The 13,263-nt window shown below is 58.9% G+C and overlaps 1 protein-coding gene across 1 annotated transcript in view; it reads right to left on the minus strand.

Annotated features, from left to right (window-relative positions):
- Window positions 1-13,263, minus strand: part of SMG6 (SMG6 nonsense mediated mRNA decay factor) — a 68,560-nt gene that overhangs the window by 38,534 nt on the left and 16,763 nt on the right. Inside the window, exons 9-10 of the mRNA XM_063146631.1 lie at window positions 12,585-12,646; window positions 10,485-10,630 (exon numbers count right to left, since the gene is read on the minus strand). Of these exons, the coding sequence (XP_063002701.1) occupies window positions 10,485-10,630; window positions 12,585-12,646 (208 nt within the window). The remainder of the gene's footprint in view (window positions 1-10,484; window positions 10,631-12,584; window positions 12,647-13,263) is intronic.

Consider the following 13,263-nt stretch of genomic DNA (forward strand, 5'->3'; position numbering starts at 1 on the left):
CTTCGGTTTCAACTTTGACCAGCAGCTCCGAGACTCGCACTGGAGCACACGGACGAATAAAACATTTTTTCATAAATTTAACGCCAGCATGTCTGTGTTTGGAAACTCTGAAAAACCCATGCTGTATGGTTTACTGTGCTGGAAAAGGTGCCAGCAGAGTTTCAAAGGAAGGGAAGTGTATAACTGTTTCCTTTCAAAATGCTTTTTCCAGTGGGATCCATTGAGGGAAAAGGCTGGAACTAACTAAAACATTATTAAAAACTGTTACGAAGACAGACAGAGAGATGGAAAAAGATAGATCCCAAAAAAGAAGGCGGCAAAAAAGCCCAGTGTGGAACTTCAGTTCAGAGATGGGGGTGGGGGTGCAACGGAGGGGTCATGCCACCGGCAGAGAGGGAGCCGGGGGGAGGGGAGAGGAGGTGCGTGACGCGAGGTGGTGCTCATTCCCACCGGCCGGCGGGCGGGGCCGGCCAGAGGGCCTGGCGAGTGGCATTCGGAGGGCGCCGCACATGGACTGCTGACCCTCCGCTTTCCAACTGGAAGTATTTCTGCAGGAGTGAAACGCTTGCCCAGGTTGCAGCCGGCTTTGCCAAGGCGTGGAGGGTGGCGGCCCTGAGCCAGGCAATCCCTGGAAGCACCGCTCAGCTGAGCAAGGCACAGCTCTCCGCCCGCCCCCCTCTCCACCACCGCCAGCAGCCCCTCCGTCTTCTTAGGGGGATGCTCCAAAGAGGTCCACAGTGGGAGCAACCCCCACCATCACCAGGGCAGCAGACGACGTTGCTTGGGGGCAACAGCGGAGCCAAAGTCCCGCGTTTTGCTGCCTGGGAAGCGTTTGCTTTGTGGCCTTCTGAGCGGTCTGGGGCTCTGCAGCCTCACAGCCAGCCCACCCCAGACGCTAGGAGTCCAACCCTGCTGCGTGCGCACATGGCTACCTGGCTTCCAAGACCACTAAAGGTCGCTGCACACCAGCTTCCAAGCCCAGCCCCTGCGCCCTGGCAGTCAGGAAGACAAGAAGCACTCGGATTTGGTTTTCAACCATGGAAGCCGAGCTCTGGGGCATGGACTGCTCTGCAGCACACAGATGCCAGCAGCTTGGCTTCCCTTTCCCCGAGCTGAACAAGCCCTGGGGCAGCTTTTTTCCCCAGCACGTGTCACATTCGCCAGAGCTCTTTGGTTCCCTTTCTTCCTTCCATCCTGGCAGGAAAGCGACCAGAACCGAGCAACACCGAGGAGGGAGGATTTGCCTCCCCCAATTCCTACCCGTGGTCGCCCCAAGACTGCACCCCCTTTTTGGCTGGCAGAGGATGCGGCATCCTGTGCAGCGCAGCACTCAACCCCCAAAGCCACGTTTCTGGTCCTCCTGGACGGCGAGAAGGAGCTGAAGTGGGGCGGGATGGCAGCCCCCTGCCCCGGTTCTTTCTTTCTCGCCACAGGCGACACCTCATCAGAGAACTGGCCCTCCTGGTCGGCCCTGCGAATCCACCGCCACCTCCTCCAGGCCGGGCCAGGGCCCAGTGTGGGGCTTGCAGCGCTTCCCGCCCTCCGGTTCTTGGGGGCGCCTCAACCGTGGGCTGCAGCGCACATGTGGAGGGATGAGGGGAAAAATAAACAGGCAGACAAAAGAATGAGGCCGCCCTGCCAACTCCAATCGAGCAGCGTTGCGTCTCAGCGCTTATCAAGCTGAGAAAGAGCAGAGTTCTTGGAAAACGGCGCTTCCTTTCTTCCCGTGCCAGCGTCAAACACCCTCAAGGACGGGTACAGGCCAGGCACAGCGGCAGGCCGCCCGCCCCGCCCCATCCAGCTCGGCAAACAAGCCCTCGACGGCGGCTGGTGGAAAGAGGGGGGAAACGCACCCGGGGGGGGGGGGGGGGGAGAGAGAAACGCAGCATCGCAGCGAGATTTTATGGTTGTTCGTGTCGGATCTGGCTGCTGCCGGAGGGCCAAATTAGCCACCAACACTTTGTTCTAATAAAAGAGTGCTTTCAGAAAAACAACCACCCCAAAAACCCCTTACATTTTTACAAGCCCCGTTTATGGCTCCTGCATCAGCCCTGCTCCGTACCAGACAGCCTCCCTGGGCACCCAGACCACAGCTGTGGGCCAGCGATTGCAAGAGGCAAGCTGCTGGGTGGGTTTCCAGAGAAAGCCGGCCTGGCGCTGTGACCGCCTCTTGTGTTTGTGTGTGAGCAGGGTTTGACCTCCCCAACAAGGGAAGGGGTGCAGCCCAGACGGAGAGGAAATGCTCCGCAGGCAGAAGGTCCAGGGTTCCATCCTCGGCGGCATCTCCAGGTAGGTCTGGAAAAATTCCGGCCTCAAATCCAGAGAGCCCTCAAATCCAGAGAGCCGTTGCTGCCAGTCGACAAGGCCCCAACTCAGAACAGCGCAGCTTTGGAGGCTCCGTCTGACCTCTGGCACACAACCCCAGCCCTGCACCTACGGCCCAGATGGAAGCTGGCTCCCGGGGCTCAGCCGTAGCGCTAGAGCAACCTGCCCTGGGCGGCCCCGGGCTTTGTGCAGCAAGGAAAGTGTGTGCCCTACACATCCCGGGCCTCCATCCCCGGATGGCTCTCCACTGAAGGGGGGGGGGGACCCCAGCAGAATAAGACCACCCTGGTTGGAGGCTGCTGCCCAAGAAAAGCTGTCTGTCTGTAGGGCAGGGACACCCCCTTTCTCGACAGAAAGGCGCTCTCTCTCTCTCTCTCTCTCTCTCTCTCTCTCACACACACACACACACACACAGAGCAGCCCCTGGTCTACAGCACCCAAACGCCGCACGGATCCCACGGGCTGCGCTTCCGGAACACAGCCTGGTTCTTGACCAGGATTACTTCAATTTGCAAGCTAACCGGCTCCAGCTGCGACACGAAGGAAAATTCACAGTAGTACAAAGGCAGCCCTTAAGTACTGGCGTGAAGGCTGTGGCCACACAGACACACAGCAGCGGCGCTATAAAAAGAACACAGCGCCATTCTGATTCAGGCCCCGAAGACACAGGTTTGCAGACACATCTCTTCTTCCCCCCCCCCCCGCCAATATTCTGGCTTTTTAAGAGCATTTATAACGAGGAGGGGGGGCCTGCATGTGTGTGATGGTCAAAAAACAAAACAAAACCAAACCCCTGGCTGATAAAAGGAAACGAGGGAGACGCGAACAATTGAAAACTACCTAAAAGCTCGAGAGAGGTTTATTTTATTAGTTCTTAATAAATATCTTGCAGATTTCCTGCAGGAAATACACCAGATCACATGCAGAATAGTTTGATTCTGATGTCAACGGCATCAACATATGAAATCTATTAGGGGCGAAGCCACAGCAGGGCGATCAGTGTGCAGGAAAGCTGCACGGCACCAAGGCGAAAGGGGAGGGGGGGAATCTCACGGCCCTTCCAAATTCTTCGAGAGGTAAAAAAGTCAGCCAAGACACAGAGAGAGGGAGAGAAAAAAAAGCCCACATCCTGCTTTGGGCTGCCAGCAATCTGAAGTGCCCAGAGATTAATTCTATGTCTGGCCTGGAAATGTGACTTTAAAGCGTTGGGGGTGGGTGGGTGGGGGGAGAGGGGGCTGGGGAAGGTTGGGGGGAGGCCAGGCTAACTGGGGCTGGCACAGTGCCACTAACTCTTCCCCCCCCCCCGGCACCCCCAGCCATGTTTCAATGTAGACAGCAGTAAACCCCAACAGACAGCAGCCTCCTCGCGCTGCCAGCGGCCCTCGCAGCAACGGCAGCTGCAGCGCGTCTCGCTCCGCAAAGGCAGATGGGCCTGAGCGCGCTGCTTCCGCTCTGCAGGCTTTCCGGAGGCAGGCAGGCAGGCAGGCATGGCCCTGCTCCGGCCCTGGCCGCCTGTGTGCCTTCTTCCCTCCTGCTCCGCACAGCCTGAGCTGCCAGCCCAGCTCCTCACTGGAGCGGTCCCCTCTCAGCTCCAGGCACAGGAGGCTCCCTCACTTGCTCCCATGCCAGGGGGCACTGGGAGACGGCGGGTGAGGACGGCCCCTCCCTCAGAGCTTGGCTGGGACTCGCCTGACTGGCAGCATCTCTCCAGGGTCTCTGGCAGGAAGGGTCTTCCCACCATTTGCCACCCAATATAATAATAATAATAATAATAATAATAATAATAATTTATTTGTATCCCACCTCTCCCTCCGGATCAAGGCGGGATACAACACAAATGCAAACGCCATAAAATACATATAATTGATTAAAACATTTAAAACGAATACATTATTAAAAGCAGCATGTTATCAAAAGGCATCTTAAAATTCCACTGGGTAGGCCTGCCGGAAGAGATCAGATGCCTTGAAGTGGCAGGGGGGCCCGGCGAGGTCCTCTGGGGCACATGCCCAGGCGGGCGCACGCGGGAGACGGTGGCCTTGGAAGCGCTCGTGAATCAGGCAGGGAGGAGAAAGGGGGAGCCTGTCCAGGTGCCGTCATCCGTGAGGAGACGGGCCACCTCGCTCCACGGCTCCAGATGACCTGCCTAAGGCAGCACAAATGCCACGTAACCCTTAAGAACTGAGGAAGGCCCAAGGACCCTCTTGTCCAGCAGTCTGTGGCCCATGGCTCAGTGGCGGAGCGCTCGTGCGCTGCATGCAGGGCATCCCTGGTTCAATCCCCGGCATCTGCAAGCAGGGCTGGGAAAACTCCTCTCCACCCAAACCCTGGAGAGATGTTGCTGCCGCTCAGAATCAACAATACTGGGGCAGGGAGCCCCAAAGGCCTGGCTCAGCTGAAGGGGGCCTGCTTCTACATGGCGGGGGGGGGGAGCAGTGAGGTGTGCCTTAGTGCGCCGCTCACGGTTGACTCCATGGAGCAATCAGGGCAAGGGACATTCGGGTATTATTAAGATTTATTGTTATTTAGTCATTTACTTGTTAAATTTGCATCCTGCCCAACGGCAGGGGTGGTTTACAACAAACTCCTCCTCAAAAGACCAACAAAATAACAACCAAAACAATAAAATATGAGAATACTGTAACAAAAATATTAAGGAGCCAGATGGAAAATTAATAATCAGACCTGGAAATGAAAGACAAGACGAGCCTGCTGGAAGAGGCCTGACTGTAACCTGGCGTTTCAAGGCACACAGGGAAGAGGCCCAGCGGACCTCCCTGGGAAGGGCATGCCGTAGCAGGGGCCACCACAGGAAAGGCTCTTTCCCTGGGAAGTCACCAATGTGTGAGGCGGCACCCTGATTAGAGCATCTGAAGACTGTTTTAGCAATCGGGCAGATTACAGATGAGGTTTGACTTGGTTCTGCTGATTATTTTTAGAAGCCTAAGCTTGCACACCCTCTCTACATAACCTTCCCTGATCACACCCGGACATTGCAATCAACCTTTGGGGGCCCTCCCTGTGCCTCCTCCAAGGGAGACTCGGAGGGTGGAGACAAGACCGAGGGCCTTCTCAGTGGTGGCCCCTCTGGCTATGGAATAATATGTGTTTATGTGTGTGTGTGTGTTTTCTTACCTGCCTCTCCCTCTGGAATGAGGCAGGGAACAACATCAAATACAAAAATACTATAACACACATAAAACTGATTAAAAACATATAAAACTAACACATGAGTTCCCCCCACTGAGGCCTGCCTGGCACCAACACTGTCCTCTTTTCGGCGCCGGGTTAAAGCTGCCCTCTCCTCCCAAGCATTCCATGGCACACGATGGGCACGTTTTTAGGTGTCTAAATGGTTTTACATTCTGGATATTTAAATTCTTAATGCTGCATTTTATTGTCCAATGAAATGTTGTGAACCGCCCAGAGAGCTTCGGCTGTTGAGCGGTACAGAAATGAAAATAAACCTGATGACAACGACGTCCGGGGTGAACAGGGGAGCTCAGGCCAAGGAAGTGCAGACTTCAGCAAGACTACAACTCCCAGGATTCCTGAGCACTGTTCGTGCTAGCTGGGGCTGATGGGGGTGGATGTCCAACCAACTGAAGGGCGGCAGCTTGGGGAAGGGCCTCTGGCGTTGCTCACAGGTTGAGCCCTGGGCGCCTCCCGGGCTATGCCCCCACCCCATGTCAACGGCTGCGTCGGCTCCCCCCCTCCCCCCCGCCACATCCCACGGTCTTAGAAAGAAAAGCAGAACTCCACTTCAGAGCCTGAAGCTGTGGTCGCAATGAGAGGCAGACGCACGCACATGCACAGCCCAAGTCCTCCCTTGCTCACTCCAGAGACCGGGGGTGGGGGGGAGAGGAGGAGGTGCTTTGTCCACGGCGAACCTGGCCCTGGCGGGAAGCACCAGAGCTCAGCAAAGAGCAGCCCAGTCAAAAGCACCAGCCCTGAAGGGGCCACGTGCTTGCCCCTGGAGCCTGCCTTGTATAGAGCCAGGGAAAGGGGCCCACCTGGTGCCTCCCAGCTGTGTCAGACTACAGCTCCCAGCCTGCCCCAGCCTGCCATGCAACGCCATGGCTGGCTGGGGCATGCTGGGAGCTGTAAGGCATTTTTCTGTCGGGCCCTTATTCCGGCAGCTTCCAAAGACCAGAGGCCCCGTGCTCACAGGCCAGGGGAGGGGAGGAGGGGACATGGCAGTGCCGGCCTTTCCTTCCTCTAATGCAGAGAGGCAGCTTTCATGATCAGGCCAAATGTTCACACATGCATCCCGAGGGCCCGTGAGTGAGGAAACAGACCTCTGTGTGTCCTTAAATGGTGCACACTGGCTTTCCACACAGAGGGTTTCAAGATGGCTCCTAGCATGAATAGACAGGTTGGCTGGGCGTGTATGTATGGGGGTGGGGGCGGGGGTAAGAAGGAGGGAAACATTAACACGACCCGAACCACAAAATGCATTAAAAAGGTGTCTCTGGCGGAAGGGCCACACGATGGCCTGGTGCAAAACCTTGACTGGAGAGGGCAGGCAGGACAGCTGTGGCAGAGCTCCTTTGGATGGGGATTCCACCACGCAAAATGCCCATGCCCAGTGCCCAGTGCACTGCTTCAGAGGGACACGGCACTCCATGGAAAGCCTGGCGGCCTCATTTCAGACTATAGGGGGGATGGAGCGTCCCCCATGGGGGGCGGTGGAGCGGAGCCCTGTCAGGCATCCTGGACTGAGGCCTTCCGTGCTCGACACCATCCCTTCCCATTTGGCCTGCAACTGAACGGGTCACCCGCAACCGTCGTTTTAGGTTCCCCCCTCCGAGTTATGGCATCCCTGCACAGCAGGCAACGACGGAGCTGCCCCATCCAAAGCAGCTCCACTGGGCCAGACCTCTGTGAGGCACAAGCGACGGGCCCAGATGCCACCGGGAAGGCCGCAAGCCAGCCACGAAGGCAACAGGTCTCTGCCACGTTTTCCTCCTGGAGGTTTGGGCCACGTGCAGAGGGACTTCCACTGAGTCAATGGATCAAGCAACAAATCAGTTAATGGACACATCGTGACGTCCGTGAGGGCTCAACCCTCCACATGTGTGGGCTGGTTGGGGCACGGCGGGAGGTTTCTCCATCTAAACACGCAGCGCAGATCGCACCCTAAGAACCTTTCCCAAACCTGGCTTAAGCAAGGAGGGACCACGGAGCGGCAGAAGAGCACCGGTTTTGGGGATGGAAGGACCCAGGCTTGACCCACGGCGCCTCCAGTTCAAAAAACGAAAACCAGCCAGCAGGTGTTTCAGGCAGGCCCTTCCTGGGGAGCCCAGGGATCGAGCCGGGGGCCTTCTGGACGCCAGGCAGGCCTCTGCCCCTCCCCACCACTGGACGGACCAACGGGCAGAAGGCAGCTCCTCACCCGGAGCCCCTGATCCACCCCAGCCAGCCAGCCAGCCAGCCAGCCCCTGGAGGCGGCCCACTCTCGGACTCCCCTAAGGGGGCCCGGCCCCACCCGTGGGGCTGGAGGCCACTTCCTTCTGGGGCTGTGCCTCTGCTCCTAGCAGCCTGAGGTTAAGGTAACCCTCAGGAGGGACTAATTTTAAAATGCTGCTAAACCGAGCCGGCAGAAGAGCTCTGGTGTTATTTTTACCAGCAGCTGAAAGAACTGGACTCCCCCAATGGCTTTCCGGCTCTCGGATATGTGCCGTGCGGTTTAGCACATCCATGCACCAGCAAAAAGGTGTTGCAGCTGCCATCCTCCCTGCGCGGGCTGTTGTGCAAAGGGCTCGGAGCCGGGCCCAGTGTGGCAGGGTTTCGATGCTACAGGGAAAGGCGGCAAGCAACTCGAGGGCATGCAGGGGCGGCTGCCGGGCTGTGCCCAGGCACACACTTCCCCAGCCCATGGAAGGGGGGCTCTCACGATCCCTCCCAGCAATAGGCTGCCGGGCTGCGTCCTGGTTTCTCCTTGTACCAGTCTTGCTCACCAAAAGCTGGGGAGGCGGATGCTCCGGCCAGCATTAAGCCCTTCTCTGACGCGGCAAGCTCTCAAGCAAAGTGTGGTGTGTGTGTGTGGGGGGGGGTCCCTCCAACACAGCTACTGAAGATCTTTTAAGCGGAGAGGCTATGGGTCCTCCTTGCCACCTGTGTCTGGAAGCCAGGGAGACGAGGATGCCCCTGAGCACACGCAAAGCGCCTTCCCTCCGCCACTGTGCCTGATCCCCTGTCCAGGCCGGCTTAGGTGGAAGGGCTGCTGGACAGGACCCCTCCTTTTAGAAAAGAAAATGCCACCGAGGCCAGGAGCAGGCTTGGTCCTCACACTGCAGAGCACAACACTTCAGCCGAGGGGTGCCACTGCCTCGTGGTTTCTATGGGCTTCTATTTTTGTAAGCTGGTTTGTATTTTGCTTTTTGTTTGTTTGGGAGAGGGCAGGGGATATGTTCCAAAAATAAATATATAAATAAATAACACGGAACCTAAAGGTTACGCCACACGGCGCACACAAGGGTGACAACCAAATTCTCCTTCTACACACACAGACACAGAATTGCCCGAGAAGAGCCAGATGGGGCAACTCCCCTCCGTAGTCCCTGACTTCCGCCCCGCTGGAAAGCCCCCAAAGACCAGAACGGAGACACGCACACGCACCCCCTCCCCCCCACCCTGAGTCTGCATACGCATGGGTGGGGAAAGTCCTGCGTGCATCCGGGGAAGAGGAAGAGGAGAACCGATCCTAGCGGTGCCCTATGAACATCCTCCAGTGATTTATAGGAACTATAATCCAATAATATAGTAAAATAGAACAGTGTGTCTGAGATGGGTTTGATTCCAGGAATTATAAAACAAATTATTAAAGAGAGAAAGAGGCAGAGCCCCAGAGGGTCCAGATTTGAATAAATTGGGCACAGATGGGCGGGGGAGGGGGGCCTTCCCTCCCCCCGCCGAGATGCCCTGCCACAAAGGCACGGGTTCAATTAGCTCGCTTGCATACTGGGGATCGCATCCCCCCCTCCCACTTCCCCAAAATTACAGAATTAACAATAAGAAAGTAGCATTCTCAGCGTGTCTGTGGTCGGGATAAAGGGACCCACTGCTCTTCTGCCAGGCGGATGTGCAGATGGCTAGCAAAGAGCCTGACGCGGCCACCTGGGCAGTTCCACGCTCGCAGCCTCCTGTGGGGGCGTGACGGGGGGTGGGACACGGAGACACACTGACAAGGGCCCGCCAACGACTCCTTCCGGAGAGAGATGGCAAGGAGCCCAGGGAGGCTGCTCCGGCTGGGGAGCCTGGTTGAAGGGGCGGCAGGCAGGCAGGCAGGCAGGATGTGCGAAGGCCTCTGGCTGCAGCCTCTCGGGAGGGCCAGGCTGAGGGGGAGGAGGACGAACTAATGGGCACCAACATGTACCGTGGGGCTGGGGGATGAGCAGAGCCCAAAAGGGGCCGCAGAAGGGTGAGGGGCACCACCTGACCTGCTCGGCAGGAGCTTCCAGGACAACCTGCGCTCACCAGGAGGAGGGTCGCGGGGAGAGAGCAGGGGGCCACCTCTCAGCTGTAGACCCTCCTCTGCATGCAGGGGGGCTCACGTGCAACCCCCGGCATCTCCCGGTCGCGCCGGGAGAGACACCTGAAGAGATGCTGCTGAACTGGCTGGACCACCAGTCTGACTCGCCTCCCTGGGAGGATCTTGAATGTCCTGGCGAGCCGTGCTCCACGCTGGCTTAGGAATTTAGGGCAGGGGGGGCACCCTTTGGGTCAGTCTTCTCCAACTTGCCCCCCCCCTTAGAGCTGTGGGACTGAAACACTCGGCATGCCCCAGCCAGCTGAGCTGGGAATTGCAGTCCAACAGCCCCCGGGGGTGCCAGGTGAAGGAAGACCTGTGCCTTGGACCGGCCCTGCAAGAGCCGCCCATGTGGCGTGGGAGACTGGGGGTGTGTGAAGGCGGTGCTGGGAGAGCCCCCAAACCCCCGCAGAGCTTTGGGTGGGTGTGTTTTTGTCCCTTCCGCCCAGCCTGTCGCTTCCGCAGCCCACCCTGATTCCTGGGGTGCGTCTCTGGGAGGGTGTCACAGCAGGACCTGCGTCTCCTCCGCACCCCAGGAAAAGCCAGGCGGGGGATGGACCAACGCCTCCCCACCCCGCGCATGTGCATGTGAGCTTGCCCCTTGGGTCCTTGCCCCTAATCCCAGTACCTTTGGGCTGGGAGTTGTAGATGGCGAACATGTTGATGGCCACAAACTGCAGCGTGCGGGTGCTCCCGATGGGCAGGGGGCTGTGGGCCAGCAGCGCCTGGAACTCGCTCAGGACCTCGGCAGCCACAGCAGGGAACGTCTCCATCCTGGGCAGGGGGGGGCAGAGAAGCGAGAGATGCCGATCCCGGAGCCACATGCCCAGCCGGCGGGCAGTTCCAGGGGCCAGCCAGGGGCCGCAAGCAGGAGCTGCCACTGTGGGCATGCACCGGCTCAGCCCCTTGGCCTGGCTGGCACCCCGTAGGGCCTACTGCACCCCTACGGATGCAGGATCTTGCCCCTCGCCTGCTCCTTCCAAGAGGATGCGGTGGGGGTGGAGTGCTTCAGCTCTTGGGCAGTCTGGAAACGCGATACATAAATGCATAATGAAACTGAACCCGGGACCTTCTGCAGGGAAGGTGGGAGGCTCAGCCTGAGAGTGACGGCCCCTTCCCTGCACCTGCTGCACCTGGAAGCCCTGCCGCCCCCGCCCCCGCCCCAAGGAGATGAAACCTTCCAGTCTGTGGCAGGACTTGGTAGCCTCGGGCCAGCTGGCCCCAAATCTGGCCTGTGGGGGGGGGGGGGTTCTGGAGACAGCCCCACACCCACCCTCCGCCAGCTCCAGCCCCCGGAGTCTGAGAAGCACTGGGAACAACTGAAGCGCCCACGTTGTTACGGCCGGTGGGTGGGGGAGATGGGCATCAGCACAGGCTTCTCGGGAGGACCCTGCACAGGTATTAAACTGCCTCAGCTCTTGCCCAGAACGCGGACGGAGCTGAAGAGCAGCTTAACCTGGAGCTGAGCCGTAGGGTAGCTTCTCCTTGGCAGAGGCCTGTTTCTTCCAGCATGCTGGTGGGCGTTCCCGGACTTTTCCTGCCGCCCCACCCTGGGGGGACAGGGACACCCCGCTCCGAGGGCAGCCAGGCCAACGATGCTGAAGTTCCAGGCAGCGAGAGCCTGTGGGTGGGTGGGTGGAAACCAGCAGGCCACAGTGCCCCCGGTGGCCACAGCTCAGCAGGGCAGCCCTCGCCACGCACACAAAAAGGCCCTGGGTTCAAGCCCTTGGGAACGCCAGTCCAAAAAAGTCCAGGTGGTCATGGGGGGGGGGGGGAGGTGTGTGTTTACACCCATGTTCTTCCCAAGACCCAGGAGAGTGGGTGCTGGTGAGTCCGGGTGGCCCAAGGGCCTCCCCCAAGACACAGCAGCTGCCACCCTTCCTTCCTTTTCAAATCAGTCCTTTATTCCAAACCATGAGGACTGGAGCGTTGCTTTCAGAGCTCGGCCAGGGAACCTCTGCCAGTCAAGAGGGCAGCATCCCAAGGGTGGGCGGGGCCAAAGGGAAATGGGTGGGTGAGCCCAGAAACAGGTGTGGCAAAGACACTAGCATATTTGGGGGGGGGAGGCGTGGGGATCCCAGAGGGCTAGATTTTGCCCAGCATTTTCAGAGCAAAGGCCGGCTCAGCCCCTGCTTGGCGGGCAGCTGGTCCCAGGCTCAGCACCCCTGGTTTAAAACAACCAGGGAGCAGGTGGGGAGGGTAGAGAGAGACCTTCCTTCACCTGAGACCCCGGGAGAACCGCTCCCAGTTGGAGAAGGGAGCCCTGTACCAGACGGACCAGGTGGAGCACCAAGCAGCTTCCAACGTCCCTCTGGCTCAGGGAGCCCCGTGCGCAGGGAAAAGCATGGTCTGAGTCCTCGGGGGGCAGGCAGGGTCATTCATGTGTGCTGGGACAGTCGGCCGCTGAGCTCCCAGGCGACGGAGACAGTGAACGAGGCTGGCCACCACCTTTGCTGTGCCCTGTGCTCGTGGGCGTCCGACCAAGGCACCTGCCTGGGAACACGAGGCTGGCCGAGACGGGACCTTTGTTCTGGCCCAGCGGGGCCCGCTCCGTCGTGGCTGCCCCCGCCCGCCCACCCCCGCCTGGGAAGTGGCCAGACCCACCCCGGCCCCGCCGGCTTCGCACCCGGTGCCCTCCATTCCAAACACAAGCCCAGTTGCTAACAATATTGAATTCCAAAAGGCCTCGTAATGTAGGAAAAATAAAACAAACATCCTGCCGGCTTACCCAATCCTGGTAAACAGCTTCCCATGGGCATGGAGAAAACTCAGGACGAGCCTTTTGTTCAGCTGCATGGGAAACAAAAAAAGAAAAGAAAAAGGATTTTTTAAAAAAAAGATGATGAAGAAGATGAGAAAACAATCCAAACCCCCTCTCTCTCTCCCTTTTCCTGTGAACGAGCTCAGAGTCCCGAGTGACAGGATAACCTGGCCAGGGATGTGGGGGTGGGTACGGCAGATGGGAACCAAATGGCGGTGCCCCGGCCTCCTCGCTCTCTCTCCCCCCCCCCAACACTGAGAGAGGGGGCGAGTGCCGGACAGCTGTGTAAGGGGAGACCCATGCCAAGCCCACGGCACCCTCTGCTGGCGGCCAGGGCCCTCTGCAACGGACACAGGCCCACACCGTGGCGCGGCGCGGCGCGGGGCGAGAAATCCCAAGCATCGACGCCAACCCAAAGCAGGACAGCAGCTGCTGCTCCGGAGATGTCCAAGCACAATGCAGATGTGGCTCAACCGGCAGCAGAACGCCTCGTCTTGGGCGGGAGAGAGGCAACTCAGGAGGGGGCGCAGCTCCGGGGTACGGCCCCTGCTCCGCATGCGGAAGGGCCTCGGTTGGATCCCTAGGTAGGGCTGGGAAGAATCCTGCCTGAAGCCCTGGAGAGCTACAGCTGCTGCCAGCCTGTGTT

This window comes from Elgaria multicarinata, chromosome 22 (genome assembly GCF_023053635.1).
Source record: "Elgaria multicarinata webbii isolate HBS135686 ecotype San Diego chromosome 22, rElgMul1.1.pri, whole genome shotgun sequence".
NCBI classification, from domain to species: domain Eukaryota; kingdom Metazoa; phylum Chordata; class Lepidosauria; order Squamata; family Anguidae; genus Elgaria; species Elgaria multicarinata.